At 47.7% G+C, this 18,634-nt stretch overlaps 1 protein-coding gene across 1 annotated transcript in view; it reads right to left on the reverse strand.

Moving 5' to 3' along the window:
• Ca6 (carbonic anhydrase 6) overlaps positions 1–11,354 on the reverse strand; it is a 17,436-nt gene extending 6,082 nt beyond the window's left edge. Inside the window, exons 1-4 of the mRNA XM_029562685.1 lie at positions 11,282–11,354; positions 9,439–9,618; positions 1,844–1,992; positions 518–610 (exon numbers count right to left, since the gene is read on the reverse strand). Coding sequence (XP_029418545.1) covers positions 518–610; positions 1,844–1,992; positions 9,439–9,618; positions 11,282–11,354 — 495 coding nt within the window. The remainder of the gene's footprint in view (positions 1–517; positions 611–1,843; positions 1,993–9,438; positions 9,619–11,281) is intronic.
• Between the last annotated feature and the right edge of the window lie 7,280 nt (positions 11,355–18,634).

Raw genomic sequence — 18,634 nt, forward strand, 5'->3', positions numbered from 1 at the left:
ATAATTAAAAAATAAATAAAAAATAAATGGTTGGGTGTTTTGTTTCATTTTGTTTACAGTTCTATACAATCTAATACTTTTTTTTGGAGAATTAAGCTCCCGTCTACTGCTAGTCACACATTAGGAAGTCCACTATGTGGACTTTCTTAGAAATGCAGAGGTGTTTCCTTTGTCTACTTGCTTGGAGGCCTCCCATAGCACTTTAGAGCAGCTTGTGTCCAGTCAACACTGCTGAGAATCCAGGTCTTTGAAATCATCTTGTTTAAGCAGGGTCCCAAAGTTCATAACACAGAGTGAGTGAGCAAGGGCTGGAGTATGTTCAACCTTCCACTGAGTGAGTCTTTCCAAGAATTCTGAGCTTAGGAAGAGAGAGCGAGATGATGGAGAAGACCTCTCATGGAGACGTCACACCCCATTTAGACATCGGTGTGTAACGGAAGTACACACACACACACACACACACACACACACACACACACACACACGCGCGCGCGCGCACATGCATAGTTTCTCCTACCTCAACAAAGGCCGCCAGTACAGCCAAACCATCGGATTTGTCCTTGGCTTCATCATAGTTTGCGTACTTAGCATTATAGTGAACAAAGTGAATCTGTGGGAGAAAGATGGAGCAGGTCAAGGGTGGTTCATCCAGGTTTTAAAAGCCAAGGAAGAAAAGGAAGGAAGTAGGTACTCCAGCTGAGGCCTCAGATGGCCCCACACAAGTAGCTCTAGACCTCTCTCCTTCCATCTGGGCTATGAGCCCCACCTGTCAAGACCAGAAACTTTTCCAAGAATGGAAAGAGTGTGAATGGAATTCTGGAAGATGGCAGCTCCAGTTCCCCCTGATCCCCCTCCCTTCAGACAGTCATTCTGGGAGAGGCTGGGCTGGTCATATGAGGATACTGCATCTTCCTTGGGCCCCTGGAGGGCCAGGAAGCCGCTGTAATCCCGCAATAATCCTAAAAATGGATTCAGGCCACAGAGGTACCCTGAAGCTAATACAGAGAGCCAGCTGAAACAGAGGCGGATTTGCTAGCCCTATAGGTGGTAAACTCCTGCTGTGCTGTGAGTTCTGTGAGGAAGGACCCTGTCTACATTCCGTGCACAAAGCAATTACCAGTAAGCAGTTACTGAATGAACAGAAAATAAATTCACACAGGGTGACTGAACCATCGCCACTGCACCAAGTCTTATTGGCTATTTTAATAAGAAATATAGGGCTGGAGCTGGAGAGATGGCTCAGCGGTTAAGAACACTGTTTGTTCTTGCAGAAGACCCAGGTTCGAAGCCCAGCACCCACATGGCCACTAACAACAGTCCGTAACTCCAGTTCTAGGGGATCCGACAGCCTCTTCTGTCCTCCGAGGGCATTGCACTTACCTACATGCAGGCAATACACGCATATACATAAAATAAAAATATTTTTTAAAAATAAATAAAAGAAATGTAGGGCTAGAATTGTAGCCCTACATTTGACTACATTTGTAAAGTATTGGTGTGCAAATATGCAGACCTGAGTTCGATTCCCCAGCATCCGTATAAAGAAGCTGGGTAGAGCACTGAGTGCATGCCTGCAATCCCAGCACTGGGAGGGTGGAGATAGGAGATAGCCATCTAGCCTACTGGTGAGCTTCAGATCCAGTGAAGGGACCATCTCAAAAATAAAAAATAAATAAGGCGGGGTACAGCCAAAGAAGGTGCCAAGTGTTAACCTCTGGCCTCCACACACATGTACACATACATGAATACACATGAACACTCACTAACAGACAAACACACTCACAGAAGGAAAAGTGACTGTGAAGCCTGAAGGAAAGGGGACCCTGTTGGGGTCATCACATACCTCAATCACGCGTCTGATCCCATCAATGGTGTGCTCAGAGCCGCTGACTTCTGAGGACCCACCGCCCCAGTGATAGTGCATCTGCAGGGCTATATATCTGGTGCCGTCAGAATCGGTCATGCTCATGGTGGGGGGCAGGGTGATCTGCACTGCAAGAGACAACACAGTGTGGAGAGCACAGCAGGTGGACATGGATGCATTAAGCTTTCAGTAAGTGGCCCCCCTCCCAGCTGTCTCATCCCTGCCCACACCCAAGGCAACCCAGGTGTGCTGGATAGCTTTAGTGTCAATTTGACACACCTGGGTTAAGGGAGCCTCCATTGGGGAATTGCCTCCATTGAACTGGCCTGTGGCCATGTCTATAGGGCATCTTCTTGATTACTGAGTGATATGGGAGGGCCCAGCCCACGGTGGGCAGTGCCACCCCTGGGCAGGTGGGCCTGTGTTATATAAGAAAGCAGGCTGAGCACTCAGGAGGCAGAGGCAGGCAGATCTCTGTGAGTTCAAAGCCAAGCCAGTAAGCAGTGCTCCTCCATGGCCTGTGCTTCAGCTCCTGCCTCCATGTTCCTGCCCTGAGTTCCTACCTTGGGCTCCCTCAGTGATGAACTGTGACCTGGGAGATATAAGCCAAATAAACCCTTTCCTCCCCAAGTTGGTAGTGGTCAGAGTGTTTTGTCAGAGAAATGGAGAAACAAACTAGGACACTAGGGTATTATTGATGGCTTAGAATGCCATCCCCAAAGGGTCAAGATGGAGGCCAGGACACCTTTTCCCAGAACCAGGATGTCAGGAGCAGGACTACACCATAGCAGGACCAGCTTGTTGGCTCTAGAGAAGGGGAAAGCCATGAAAAAATATGGCTTAAGGCACTAGCCTATATGGATTAAGGCACTAGCCTATATGGATTAAGGCACGAGCCTATAATCTCAGTACTTGGAACCTGAGGCATGGGGATTACTAGTTTGAGGCCTCTTAGGCTATAGACTCTGTTTTGGGACTCTGTCTCAAAAACTAAATGTTATCACGTGCACACACGCACACACACATGCATGCACACACAAGCACACACACACACACACACACACACACACAGTCAATTGAATCAATGGGTATGGAAACCAAAATTCCATTTTCCACTTTAGGCCAGTTTTGGAATTTGCACAATATGTAAGAACAGGAGGTGAGACCTCTTGAGACTAATTTTTTCCCCCCAGTTCTGGGGATTGAACCCTGACCATTTTAAGCAAGCATTCTATCATAATCCCAGTCCCAACCCTTTTTTCTGCTTAAGATAATTATGTGTATATAGGACTGGTGTGGCAGCATACCCCCTTAAGCCCAGCATTTGGGAGGCAGAGGCAGGAGGATCTCTGTGAGTTCAGGGCCAGCCTGATCTACATAGTGAGTTCTAGGTCAGCCAGGGCTACACAGTGACACCCTGCCTCAAATAAATAAAATTATATATAATGTGTATTATATATAATGTGCATTATGTGTGTGAGTGTGGATTTGTACACATGAGTGCAGGTGCCCCTAGAACCCAGAATAGAATGTCAGATCCCCTGGATCTGGAGTTAGAGGCAGTTACAAGCAGCCTAACATAGGTGCTGGGAGCCAAAGTCAGGTCCTCTGGAAGCAGTCCATGCTCTTATCCCCTAAGCCATCTCTCTAGCCCCTTTTTTACTTTTGAGACGGGGTTTCACTAAGTTTCCCAGACTGGCCTTAAACTTGTGATCCTCCTGCTTTGGCCTCCAAAGTAACTGGAATTGCAGCCCTGAGCCACCTGCCTGGGCCATTCTGATTAGTTTTCTTACCCAGAGTGAGTACTGTGGGCAAGGCCAAGCTGAGGTGGATATGCTGGGGTTAGTATGGTCCTCCCCAGCAGCCTCCTAGAGAGGCCACAGACCTACCAGCTCTGCTGGGGTGTGAGGTAGCTCCCCGCTGGGCTCCAACACCCCTGTTTTGTGGACAAAGATGACATAGGAACTAGGTAGACTCATAGGGCATGTCACACCATGCCTCAGGCAGGGGCAGATCTGGGCTAAGAACACAGCATGAAGATCCTCATCTCCAACCACATGTCACTGTGATGTGACTCAACCTGTCCTCAGAAGACAAGAAACCAAGCTCCACAGGAAGCCGGGGCCATGCAAGTTCTTGGCTTGGGATTTAACGTGGCTGTGATTCGGAGTGGATGCACTGAGAATTTCCTCTTGCTGGAGGAATAATGAATGGGTCTTCCAGCTTCCTCCCACCACTTGCCCTACAGACTTCTTTGGGGGAAATCACTTGGGTTAGATAACCAAATACATTCATCTCTCTGGCTCAGGTCTTGGGAAAAATCTTTGTCTTTTGGAATGAGCTTGGCCAAAGTAAAATTGGGTAATGAAATCAGAGAAAAGCTAAGAAAAATATGGTAAGGTATTGTCCCCGCATGGTGGCACACACCTGTAATCCTAGCATGTAGACGTGGGGGGTAGAGAAAAGAGGACCAGAAATTTTTTTTTTTTTTTTTGATCTTTTTGAGACAGGGTCTCCCTGTAGCCCTAGTTGGCCTAGAACTTGCTATGTAGACCAGGCTGGTGTTGAACTCACAGAGATCCAACCTGCCTCTGCCTCCCAGAGAATCAGAATTTCAGGCCAACCTTACTACATATGGAGTTTGAGGCTAGCCTGGGCTCCATGAGACTCTGTCTCAAACAAACCAAAGTATAATTTAGGAGCTGAGAATACTGCTCAGTGATAGAGTGCTTGCCAACCATGCACAAGGCCCTAGGTCTCCAGTACCAGGGAGGGGAGGGGTCTTTGGTACAAACCTAAAATCTCCGCACTCAGGAGGCTGAGGAAGGAGGACTGTAAGATACGAGTGCTTGCCAAGCAAGCCAAACGATGTGGGTTGGGTCCCTAAAATCCATAATGGAAGGAGAAAGTCAACTCCCAAAAGTTGTCCTCTGACCTCCACACACAGGCCATAGTACACACGCACATACAGCACATACAAACACAACTAAATAAATAAAAAATTTAAAGATGGCTGTGGACATGTAAGTTCTCTTAAAGAGCAAATGCTACATATTTAAGATGTTCCCTTCTTCCTCCCCAAATTATCTAAAGGACCAAGAAGCCATAATTAACCTAATACAGTGTGCTATACCAAAGGACTCTGGCCTCAAGGATTTTAGAGGTTCCTTTTGTGGACCAAGCACTTTTTATTTAGGTCCTTAAAATCTATGTTCACAAGAAAAAATGGACAAGGTTTTTTGTTTTTGTAGACCAGGATGACCTTGAACTCAGAGATCCGCTTACCTCTACCTCCCAAGTGCTGGGACTAAAGATGTGTGCCACCACGCCCGACTTAATGGACAAGGTTTTATTTATTTATTTATTATTATTTTTATGTGTATGCGTGTATTGCCTGCATGTAGGTAAGTGCACCCCTGTCATGCAATGCCTCGGAGAACAGAAGAGGCTGTCAGATTCCCTGGGACTGGAGTTACAGACAATTGTTAGCTGCCATGTGGGTGTTGGGATTTGAACCCAGGTCATTCTGCAAGAACAGAGTTCTTAACCACTGAGCCGTCTCTCCAGCCATGGACAAGGTTTTAAAGGACGAGGAGTGCTAAGTCAGTCCTGCCTAGAGTCAATGGGATCCCAGGAGGCTGGACCACTGGTAGAACAGCTTTGAGGAGACAGAAATGTCTAATGTGCTGATGACAGGCCTGCATAGGCCAACTTGGAACAGAGCCATTGCTCTGAGCTTGTGGCTATGCTGTTGAAAACCTAAGGCCCAAATCTCTCTGTCCCCAAACCTAAATCTTCCAGATTCTAAAAATGGATTCAACTTCCAACAGGACTTGCTCCCTTCATGAGGAATAAATGTAACCAGTATCTCGTCAGAAAACTCACATTTGAACATGTGCTGTGCTCAGAAAACAATCAACAGACCTGGGGATACGGCTCAGTTGGTAGAGTACATGACTAGCATGTATCAAGCCCTGAGTTTGATCCCCAGCACCACATAGACCAGGCTTGGCAGCACCTCTATAATCCCAGCACGCAGGAGGTAGAGGCAAGAGGATCAAAAGTTCAAAGTAATCTGTAGCTACACAGGGAGTTCCAGGCCAGCCTGAGCTACATGAAATCGTATCTCCAAAAAAAGGTGCTGGGGGGGGACTGGCAATATAGCTCAGTGGTGGACGGCTTGCTTAACATGTGTAAGGCCCTAGGTTCCACCTCCAGTACCAGAAAAAGCAAAAACAAAACAAAATTCTGTAAAAGACATGAGCCGTGGGGACTGAGCCATGGGGCTGTGGTCCCCAACCCTGAGCCTGGAACTGAGGTCCCAAATCATGAGTCAGTGTTCCACATTCCTTGGGTGGTGGGATGATGGTGGAGCAGTTTGGAGGATAGAGGACTTCCCGGTGTTGGGCAGTGGTTTCAGCTTTTTCTGAGTGGCTGCACCCCCACAACCCCTCCCCTGAGGTCCCAGGTTGCACATGGCAGGTACTTTGCCTCTGTGCTTATGCTGGGGATGGGGCAGGTTTCTGTCATGTGCAATCTCTAGTCTTGGGAGGACTGATTCTCTAGAATGGACTTCCCACCTCCCTTGATGGCCAGCTACGATCTTGACTCCACACATGGTCCCGGGCACCAGGCCTTGATGTTGGACCTTCCCATTCCCAGGCACCAACAGGTTTTCCATCATCTTTCTATTACTTTCTATTACTTCTACAGCCCTGTGTATCTTCTTCACCTGTGACCCTCAGGAAATGTAAATCACCTAATTGAACTTCTAGAGATAAAATCACAGTCTGGGAAGGAAAAAAAAAAAAAAAGACACGGGTAAGAGAGTGGAAAGACAGTAAGAAAATGAACACAGTGATTTTAAAATGAGCAAAAGGCTTGAAGAGACACTTCATCATGGAGATACACAAGGCTTTCAGTAATCCCAACACTTCAGAAGCCACAACAGGAGGCCCCTTGTCCCTACTTCAAAGTCAGCCTCGGCAATATGGAAACACACACACACACACACACACACACACACACACACACACCTTTTTTAAAAAAAAATTGAGATTGTGAGTGACAGGCATGGGGACACACATCTTTAATCCCAGCACTCGAGAGGCAGAGGCAGATGAGGTGGATCTCTGTGAGATCCAGGCCAGCCTGGTCTACACAGGACGTTCCAGGCCAGCTGGGGCTACAGGGAGACCCTGTCTCAAAAAGACCAAAAAATTAATTTATTAATTAAGATTATAATTTAAAAAATAGATTGTGGGGGCTGGAGAGATGGCTCAGCAGTTAAGAACGCTGACTATTCTTGCAGAAGACCTGGATTCGAATCCCAGCACCCACATGGCAGCTAACAACTGTCCGTAATTCCAGTTCCAGGTATCAGACAGCCTCTTCTGACCTCCTTGGGCATTGCACGACACAGGTGCACTTACCTACATGCAGGCAATACACACATACACATAAAATAAAAAAATATAATAAATTTAAAAAATATAGATAGATGATACATAGATAGATAGATAGATAGATAGATAGATAGATAGATAGATAGATAGATTGTGATTTAGGCATGGTGGCACATGCCTTTAATCCCAACACTTGGGAGTCAGAGACAGATCTCTGTGAGTTCAAAGTCAACCTGGTCTACACAGTGAGTTTCACAGGGCTACATAGTAAGACCCTGTTTCAAAAGAAAACAAAAAAAGATTGTGAATGTAGCTCAGAGGTAAAACACATAACATACACAAAGCCCTTTGGTTCAATCCCTAGCACCACAGAAAAGAAAAAGAAAAAAAAAACTAGAGCCTTTGAGAGCTTTTAAGTCATTGTACAGCTCAGCAATCCTAGCCACACATACCTGAGACTGTCTGCGGATGGGGCTCTGCTTTCTCTTTTACTATTTCCCCGATCCCATTGGTTTTATTGTCTTAATTATGCAATAAGCACCTATGTACAGGCAATAAATTGCCTTACCCCAGAGCCATGTGAGACAGTGAGGCATCAGCAAGGGCTGAAAACCAACATCTAGGTCATTAAGAGACTGTGATTTTTTTTTTCAAGATTCATTTTTATTTGTGTGTGTGTGTCTGTGTGTGTGTGTGTGTGTATGTGTATGTCTGTGTAAGAATGTCTGTCACATGTGTGAGAGTGCCTGCAGGGGCCAGAGGGCATTGGATCCCCTGGAGCTGGAGTTACAGGCAGATGTGAGGCACTTGAAATAGAAGCTAGATCCAAACTCAGGTCCTCTGGAAGAGCAGCAAGTGCTCTTAACCACTGAGCCATCTCTCCAGGTCCAGAGACTGTGATCTTGAGTGAGTCCTTTGCCTTCTGATACTTCAGGTTTCCTGCCTAAAAAATACCCCTCCTCTTAGCCAAGCGTAGTGGTGCATGCCTATAATCCCAGAGATTAGGAAATTGGGGCAGGGGGAGCAGGAGCTCATGGTGATCCCTGATTACATAGTAAGCTTGAGGCCAGTGAGTTCTAGGACAGCTGGAGCTACAGGGAGATCTTGTCTCAAAAAGACCAAAAAAAAAAAACAAAGATGGATGGGGGGTGGGGTTTGTACAGAGATGGCTTGGTAGTTAAGAACACTGGCTGCTCTTGCAGAGGACCCAGATTCAGTTCCTAGCATCCACAAAGTAGCTAACAACCATTCTAATTCCAGTTCCAGAGGATCCTCAGGTACCAAGCACACATGTGGTGTACATACATATATGGAGGCAAAACACTCGTATATATTAAATCAATCAACCAATAACAGGAATTCTGGGCTACGTCTCAGGTGGTTTGAAGTAATCAGACTCCATACAGAAAATATGGAAACCAGCGCACAGTTGAACAGAAACGAAGGGAGAAGCACGGCTTGGGCAGTTGCTGATGCTGCCTGTTTCCCATCCTGGGAATACCCTGCTGAGTGAATCAGAGCAGATTCTGTTTGTTGGGTTATTTATTAATTATTATAGTGAGTGTGTGTGTGTGTGTGTGTGTGTGTGTGTGTATGTGTGTGCGCATGCGCCATAGCATATGTGTGGAGGTCAGAGACAAACTTTCAAGAGTCAGTTCTTCCCAGGAATCAAACACACAAAATCAGGCTTCAAAGCAAGTGCTTTTACCCACAGAGTCATCGCCCTGGCCTCAGGCTCAGCTTTGAGGGAGTCTGTGGGAGCTGACTTTATCTTTATTTTTATTATTTTTTAATATTTTATTTTTTTATATTATGTGTATGTGTGTATTGCATGCATGTAGGTAAGTACATCCGTGTCATGCAATGCCCTCGGAGGACAGAAGACACTGTCAGATCCCCTGGAACTGGAGTTTCGGACAGTTGTTAGCTGCCATGTGGGTGCTGGGATTTGAACCCGGGTCTTCTGCAAGAACAACCAGTGTTCTTAACTGCTGAGCCACCTCTCCAGCCCTAGGCAGCTGAGTTTAGAGATAGTTGCTGCCCATCTCTGAAAGAATCACCATGTTCCCGGCTGACTGTGCCCTCAGGACTCTGTGCATGTGGCTCTTGTCAGGTACACGCGCCACCTGCTTTCTCCTGTAGACCACTAGGACCACCGGTGCCCCTTACCTGTGTGGCCATTGTTGATCATGGGGAACTCCATATCTTCCTCTCCGTAACCGGTCAGGTTCAGTGGCTTCAAGTATGGGTTGAACTGCACCTTCCTCCTCTGCAGGTCAATGGGCGACTGTTTCTGCCCCCCACAGCTGGGGTACTCCAGTGGCCATTGTTCTTCCTCCAGCCCACCTTCTGCAACAGGAGAGAGTGGGACAGAGCTCAAAGGGCTGCTCCACCAAGCCTCCTCTGCAGGCTTCTTACCAGGCCGGGGCCAGGGTCCACTGGGTCGCCTTCTGGAAGCAGAAGCAGAACTTTCCAGAAGGCAGGCCATGTGGGATCTAAACCAACCCCAAAGACCTGGTTTCAGGGGTGGTGTCGATGTTGTCTTCTAACTCTTGTCTTGATCCCATGGCACTGGGCACATGAGCTGGTGTTAGAAGCCATGGGAGTCTAAGAGTTGTTAACTCTCGACCTTGCAGTGTTCACAGCTGATAAATGTCCTGGAGAGAGCCTGGGCCTAGCAATATGGGGTGGCCTCAGAGGGCTTTTCCTCATTTTCTGAAGTGAACATGGAGTTTTCCTTCCAAACCCCTGACTAGAGCCCCTGCTCCCTGTGCTTTGGGAGCCCCCTCAAACACCTGTTTTCTTGCCCCAGCCCCTGGTATGGGATCATAGGATGTCAAAGACATACCCATGGATTCAGGACACTTGAAAAGCATCATATTCAAGGAGGCTCTCCAATGTTTTGTTTTGTTTTTTTGAGACAGGGTCTCCCTGTAGCTCCAGCTGGTCTGGAGCTCACAATGTAGACCAGGCTAGCCTTGAACTTACAGAGATCCACCTGCCTCTGCCTCTACTTGGATTAAAGCCATGTGCCACCACACCTGGTTTTTTTTTTTTTTAATTGAATCTGGTGGGATATGGTGGTGCCTGTCTGTAACCCCAGCACTCAAGAGGTGGAGGCAGGAGGATCTCGAGTTCACGGACATCTTCAGCCTTGAACAAGTTTGAGGCCAGTCTGGGCTACATTAGTTCTTATCTTTAAAATGAAACAAAAACAAGTCAAAAAATTAAAATCTGGGCCTGGTAATAGATACCTATGGTCTCAGACACTCAGGAATTTTTTAAGACAGGAGAAAGCCCCAGTCTTCCCAGGCAGGTGGGGTGCCTGTTGAGAGCCGGGTCAGTGACTGCAGCCTGCCCTCTGAAGCCCCCTCACACTGTCCCTCAGTTTATTACCTTGACTAGGACTTACCATCCACCCTGAATGTGTGCCCCTGTGTACTGGAAAGGGGATGGGCTCAACAAATTCTGTCCTGTGTCACTCTGGCTGGCTACCTACACCAGCCAGCAGCCTTAGCCGCATCGCCACCCCCCCCCATTCTATGGGGGTAAATGTGGGAGGTCCCTTCATGGTCACATTAAGGCAGGATTTTCAAGTTCCCCTTGAGTAGTCAGGTTGGATATCTGAAGGTCAATGGGTTCTGATGGAGGCAAGGCATTCTGGGTGAATTGTGAGTGGGGACATTTCAGAGGAGGAAGCTCTCTGTAGCCCTGTAGTCCACTCTGTGAGACTTCAGGGCATCTTTTCTAAGAGCCACATTTGTCACACATAGGGATAATACAGTCACACGTGGGCTCTCAAAATAGCCAATGCTGGATGGAAAAGGTTTTAAAGCCACCAAGTGAATCTGGGCTTAGGAAGGGAATTGTCTTTTCCTTCATCAGGGTTTAAACTCCATTCAGAGACAGCAAAAAGAAAGCCTGTGGGCCCACAGACCCCAAGAGAAGACCTAAGCACCACATCAGTGGGCTGCCTTTCCATCCTGCCTCAAAGTGCCAGGTAGCAGCTTACCTGAGTAGGTCCACTCGTGCTGGGCCTGGGCGCCCAGGAAGAACAGGGACACCACTGTCACCAGAGCCCTCATGGCAGGTGCTGCGGGTCTGAATCCAGGATGGGTTCTGGGGAAATGCTTCTTTTAAAAGCTCAGAAACTGTAAATAACAATTTACCACGTCCAGCTGGCTGATCCGCCCTTTGCTGCACCCACTAAACAATAACACCTTCCCCACAATGGCCCTTCTGACTTGGTGCCTCGTGCACGTGCCTCATCTCCTCCTGGGGCATTACCATAGCCAATTAGCCCACGTCTGGTTGTTCAACATCTTTGGAAACTCAGCCCAGGAGCCACACAGAGCAGCCATTGTGGACTAGGAGTGATTGTTGAGTGAGCTCCAGAAATGAGAAGAGCCCCAAGGCACAGCATAGCCGGAAGCGGGGGCTTCCTGAACCCATTTCCTCTGCCCTTTCTCCTGGCTGCTAAAGGGAATCACCAGGGTCTGAAGCCCTGCCAGAATCCAGCTGATATTTCCTGCCTGTCTCAAAATGGGCACAAGATCACCAAAGACTCAGAACTGCCCCTGACCAGGCACCTAGGAAGATGGACTTGTACCCTAAACTTTGTGCAAGAAATGGAGGATCCCAGGTAGAGGTAGTGACGGACGTGTTTATCCTCCCTCCAAATCAACACTTGACCTTGGAGGCTGGCTCTTGAGCCACATCCCCACACATGCCTTGGGGCCATCGAGGTGGGGGAGCTGGAGGCTGCTGTGTTTCTCCAGGGATTTGTTCTGACAGCTGCAGTACCTTTGGACACACCCAAGCTAATCAAGTGAACCAATGAGTTGCCTAATCCTCGTGTGTCCTCATGACTAGTGCAGAAGAAACTGGCATTTATGCCTACTGACAGACCAGAGTTTCCCATGCCCTTCAGAGAGACCAAGGCAGAGGGTAGGGGGGCTCCTGGGGGGCACCCACCACAATAGCCAGTTGCAAAGAAGCAATCTGTTCTGGCAAACTGAATCCCCTCGCCCCCTCCATCTGGTTGCTCACTTGACCCTAGTCTACAGGATGCTGGAAGGCAAAATGTCAGCATGAGTCTCATCAAGGGCCTGAGGGGCAATATGGTTGCTCCTGAGAATTCAGAGCTTTCCTTGCTGCCATTTAATTAAGGAAGATCAACTGCTGCGAAAATACCACTGAAACCCTAGAAAGTGCCAGAAATCAACAGACCTCAAAGGAAACACAGTCAGGAGCGAGGACTCGAAAGCTGTTCCCCAATTGCTCCGAGCCTCAGTTTCCCCACCTTCAAGATCCTGACAGTGTTTCCCCATCAAGATTCAGCAGTAAGTCTGTGTGAAGTGCTCAGAGCAGGGTATGGTGTGTGGCACCTGGAGATGATTCACCACTGTCACCCCACTAGTCATTGAGTGAACGAGAGGTAAAAGATGACTTTCTCTCCTGCTCACGAAACTTTTCCAAATTTGAAAGCCACTCTGCAATCTTTGTTAAGTTCGTCTTGCCTGGTCTGCTGAGTCTCTGGCCCTGTAGAAAGGGCCATCCTGTTGATTCCATGAGCCCCCACCTCTGCTGAAGAGCATATATAGATGTCATAGACTGAGGCAAGAGGAATTCTATGAGTTTAAGACAGGATTCTCAGGCCAGCCTGGGCTACAGATTGAAACAAAAAGAGGGCCTAAGACCGGCATGGGGCCACACACCTTTAATTCCAGCACCTGGGAGGCAGAGGCAGGCAGATCTCTGTGAGTTTGAGGCCAGCCTGGTCTACATAGTGAGTTCCAGGCCAGTTGGGGCTACAGGGAGACCTGTCTCAAAAAGGGGGCTGGAGAAAGGGCTCAGCAATTAAGAGCACATACTATTCTTGCAGAGGACCCAATCTTAGTTCCCAGTACTCATGTGGAGTGGCTCACAATTACCTGTAACTCCAGCTCCCCGGGGAGCCAACAGCCTGTTCCAGGCTCTAGGGTACCTGCGCTCACCTATGCAGACACACACATATGCACATAAATAAGTCTGAAAAAAGAAATGCCAGAGAGCTGGGGGCGTAGCTCAGCTGGTAGAGTACTCACCTAGCATATGCAAAACCCTGGGTTCAGGGGTTGGAGAGAGGATTCAGCAGGTAAAAGCTCTTGCTTCTAAGCTGGGTTCAGTTCCCAGCACCCACATGGTGGCTCACAATCGTCAGTAATTCCACTTCCAGGGGATCCAACACCCTCTTCTGACCCCTCCCTAGGTACTAAATGCATGTGGTAAGTTTGGTGCCACCCTGGGCTACATGGGACCCTGTCTTGAAAGAAAAAAGGAAGGAGAGAGGGAGGGAGGGAGAGAAGGAAGGAGGGAAGGAGGGAAGGAAGGAAGGAAGGAAGGAAGGAAGGAAGGAAGGAAGGAAGGAATGAAGGAAGGAAGGAGGGAAGGAAGGAAGGAAGGAAGGAGGGAAGGAAGAAGGAAGGAAGGAAGGAGGGAGGGAGGGAGGAAGGAAGGAGGGAAGGAGGGAAGGAAGAAGGAAGAAGGAAGGAAGGAAGCCAACACTCCTTCAGCCCTAGATGAGCCAGCCACCGTCTTTAGCATCAAGGGGACTGCAAATCACAAAGCTGAACTCTGTGTATTGTTTCTTGGGACTCTGCAACGACAGAGTATGTTGCTGAGGGTCAGGAGGCCCTGGGAACTGGGGAGGCTCCGATAGTGGTGTGAGGGGAAGCTGGCAAGGAAGGAATTCAGAGTAAGCTTTGGGGAGGGCAAGACTCCACTGAGAGAGGGAAGAAGGCAAAAGAGTCAGAACAGCTGCTCTGAGGCAGGGCTCCAGGAAACGGCAAAAGGAGCGTGTTCACCACTCCCAGCCGCTTCCCAGTCCCTTCTCTTATGGAGTTTTGTAACCTTGAGGTTTTGTAACACTTGGGGTTCCCAGGATGGGCAGCCGTGGGGCTTTCATTGTCCCAGGAATCTTCTTGTATGATGTACATGGTTCCATTGGTGAGTCTGATCTCCAGCCCTGCTTCTACCCACCATCCACCAGGTCTGAGGCTCTGCCCCTCTTTCTCTGCATCTGTCTTGGCTGCCCTCTCACATGCATAGTTGGTGGATTGTGAGAACCTGTGCTAAAGGGAGCAATTAAATTAATAAAGGGAGTAAGTCAGATCAGGTGTTGGAATCGAAAAGCCACCTGCTAAGGAGGGCACATTACCAGAGATAGGGCTCCCTCCCTTTTCCAGATAGGATACTCCCAATGACATAATCAGCACAGAAAGAGGTAATGTTAATTTTGTTGCCTAATTTCTGACTCATTGTCTTCTTTGACCCTAAAATTTTCCATTGACTTTGAACAGGAAATGTCTTGCTTCTTGTGTGTGTGTGCATGCATGCATGCGTGTGTGTGTGTGTGTTGCTTTATACTCTGAACTGTCTTTATCCAACCACACTCCCAGCTCATAGAGGCTGACTTTTAGTCTAAACTGTTTTTCCATTGCTCATGATTTGAACAGCTGAGATGAGCTGACAAGTATATCACTTTCATCACAACATAAGGTCAAAAAGTGAGAAAGGGGCCTTTGTGTTTCTTGGCTTCCTCCACTGCTCCAGGGTAAGGCCCAAGAAAATGAGGACAGGGAAGAATGGTTATCCCAGGTGAGCAGGGAAGTGATGATGAGCCCAGGTAAACAGGTAGGTGCCACCAGCCCAGGTGAATGGGAGGTGTGGTCCACCCAGGTAAACCGAGAGGAACCATCCACACAGTGAGCAGAGACAAGATCAACAAAGGTAGTCAGGGAGACATGGTCACCCTAGGTGAGCAGGGAGACATGGTCAGCCAGGTGAGCAGGGAGACATGGTCAGCCAGGTGAGCCAATGCTTAAGCTCACATAGGTCAGGTAGAGAATAAATCTAGCTCCACAAGACTATGCCTATTGTGGCTGTATCCAACACAGACAGTCCATTGTCTGTTCATCTGTTTCATGAGCTCTCTGGAATCCTGAAGATTGAGCCATTCTACTCAGTGAGTTCTCTGAATGGCTCAGTTCAATCTAAGTATCAAGTAATTTTTGTTTTCAAAGATGTATTTATTTTTATTCTGTGCATATGAGTGTTTTACCTGCATGTAAGGATGTACACTATATTCACGTCTTTTGCCTGAAGGGGTCAGCAGAGGATATCAGATCCCCTAGAACTGGAGTTATAGACAGTTGTTAGCTGCCATGTGGGTGCTGCGAACCGAACCCAGGTCCTCTGAAAGAGTAGCCAGTGCTCTTAACCATTGAGCCATCTCTCTAGCCCCAGAAACTGCTTTATAAAAAAAATAAAATTATTTTATTTTATGTGTATGAGTACATTGCTTGAGTGTGTATAAACACACCCATGTTGTTCAGTGCCTGCCGAAGTCAGAAGAGGGTGTTAGATTCCCCTGGAACTGGAATTACTGATAGTTGTTAGCCACCATATGGGTGCTGGGAATCAAATCCTGGTCCTCTGCAAGAGCAGCTAATGCTCTTAACAGCTGAGCCATCTCTCCAGCTCCAAAACCCGATTTCTTAAACTTATTGAAAATATTACTAAACTTTTCTTTGGTTTGGACATAGTGGTAGAACACTTACCTAGACCACAAGATCCTGGTTGGATCCCTACCACCCAAAGGGTCTGTGGTTTGAATGAAAATGTCCCCCATAAGCTCCAAGTGTTTGGACATTTTGTCCCCAGTGGTGGCGCTGTTTTGGGAGGTCTTAGAAGGTGTGGCTATCCTAGAGGAAGCACATCACTGGGGGTGGGCTTAGAGAGTTCTTAAGCCTTGCCGGATCTCCAGTTGCTCTCTTGCTTCCTGTGCCTGTGTGATGATGTGAGAGCTTAGCTTCTGCTCCTCCTCCAGCCACCTCTGCCACCATGCCTCCCTGCCAGGATGGACTGTAATTCCTCAGGAACTGTAAGCTCAAATAAACTCTTCCTTCTATAAATTGCTTTGGTCAGTGTTTCTATCACAGCAACAGAAAAGTGAGTAATACAGTGACTATGTAGCCCTGGCTGGCTATGTAGACTGAGCTGGTCTTGAACTCACAGAAATCCAACTGCTCCTGGCTAGTGTCACTGTGACTAAAGGTGTGCACCACCATGGCCATCTTCTTTTTCTTTTTAAAACAAGGTCTCAGAGGCTGGGCATGGTGGCACACACCTTTAATCCCAGCACTCAGGAGGCAGAGGCAGGCCAATCTCTATGAGTTTAAGGCCAGCCTGGTTTAAATAGCAAGTTCCAGGCCAGCTGGGGTTACAGGGAGACCCTGTCTCAAACAGACCAAAACAAACAAACAGGGCTGGGGAGATGACTCAACAGTTAAGAACACTGGCTACTCTTCCAGAAGACCCAGATTCAGTTCCCAGCACCAACATGGCAGCCAATAAAAGTTCTTAAAACCAGTTCCTGGGGATCCAGTGCCCTCTTTTGACCTCCATGGGCATTGTGCACATGTGGTACACTCACATACATGCAGGTGAGACACTCATACACATAAAATAAAAATGAATTAAATAAAATAACTTTTTTTTAAGTTTTAGAAAAATCATATCTATAGCCAGTGTAAACCCTGCCTTATGCCTAGCCAAGAAAGTAGAGGCCTTATGTTGGTTTCCTGGTGCCACTGGAACAAGGTGTCACAAACTCAGGGCTTTAAAAGGACACAAACTCAGGCTGGGGAGATGACTCAATAAAGTGGTTGCCATCCAATCACTTTTAGGACCTCAGTTTAGACTCCTAGAACCTATTTAAAAGATTGGGTGTGGCAGCATGCATTTATGATCCCAGCAACGGCAAGATGGGAGGGAGAGGCAAGTGGATCCCTAGAAGCTAGGTGGTCAGCCGGTTTAGCCTACTTGTCAAAGTTCTAGGCCAGTAAGATGCCCTGCCACCTGATTTCCCAGGCTTGGAACTCACCCTCACATCACTCAGATCTCTAGTTTCTGTCACAACTGCTCTTGCCCCATCCTCCAACTCCTGCCTCCCTCTGATAAGGGTTGCTAAGGAGCACAATGCCAACCACCCTGATAATCCCAGTAATCTCACCCCAGATCTGTAACTCAGTCATATCTACAAGTCTCTTGACTTAGCAGGTGGAACATGGCATTTTTCTCCCCTCTGGACATAACAAGATGCCACCATCTTGGAGTAGAGAATGCTTTGGCTTGGTAGCCATGGGAACTAGAACAAAATGATACAGTGGTACCTGGGTTTGTGGTACTGATAACAGAGCAGTGGACACTACCTAGTAGATTGGAGGAGGGGAAGGTCACAAAACCCTATCCTGGGATTTCAGTGATTCTACCTGCCCCATGCCCAACTGCAAGTGATCTTGGGAAAGACTGGAGAACACAAAGTTAGCATGGAGTTAACTCCATGACAGACCTTCTGTGAGGTCATCATCCCTGATGGGGTGGGATGTTGTAGTGTGCAACTGTTCAGGAGTCATCCATACTCCTGTAAGTAACCCCTTACCCATGCTCTGTAAGTAACCCAATAATAATTTCACCAAGCTGGGCTTTGGCGGAATCGCACTTTGGTCTTCGTTGGTGCCCATGTGAGGTGAACAGACATTGTTTCTGTCTCCCTGAGAAAAGTTAACACAAAAACCAGCATGTACCAGGGAATTTTTTAGCCTGCTGAAATGATGAAAGGAACCATCATCAAATTAAATAAAGCAAAGGGTGAGAAGGTGGCTCATTTGGCAAAGTATCTGCCTCACAAGCACGAGGCCCTGAGTGATCCCCAGCACACAGGTAAAAAGCTAGGTGTGGTAGTCTGTGCCTGAAATCTCAGCCTTGGGGAGACAAAGGCAGGTGGATCCCTAGGTTCCGTGGCCAACCAGCTAGCCTGATCAGTGGGCCCTGAGCTCCAAGAGAGACACTGTCTCAAAAAAAGACAAGGTATTAGGCTGGAGAGATGGCTCAGAGGTTAAGAACACTGACTGTTCTTGCAGAAGGCCCGGGTTCAAATCCCAGGACCCGCATGGCAGCTAACAACTGTCCATAACTCCAGTTCCAGGGGATCCAACAGCCTCTTCTGTCCTCTGCAGGCATTGCACGACACAGGTGCACTTACCTACATGCAGACAATACACTCATACACATAAAATTTTAAAAAATAATAATAGGGGCTAGAGAGATGGCTCACCAGTTAAGAACACTGGCTGTTCTTGCAGAAGACCTGGGTTTGATTCCCAGCCTCCACGTGGTGACTATCAACCATCCGTAACTCCAGTTCCAGGGGATTCAACACCCTCTCCTGGCCTCCGTGGTCACTGCACAACATGGGTGCACTTACATACATGCAGGCAATACATTCATACATATAAAATAAAAATAAATTTTAAAATACTCT

This window comes from Nannospalax galili, unplaced genomic scaffold (genome assembly GCF_000622305.1).
Source record: "Nannospalax galili isolate Female #2095 unplaced genomic scaffold, S.galili_v1.0 scaffold870, whole genome shotgun sequence".
In the NCBI taxonomy this organism is placed as follows: domain Eukaryota; kingdom Metazoa; phylum Chordata; class Mammalia; order Rodentia; family Spalacidae; genus Nannospalax; species Nannospalax galili.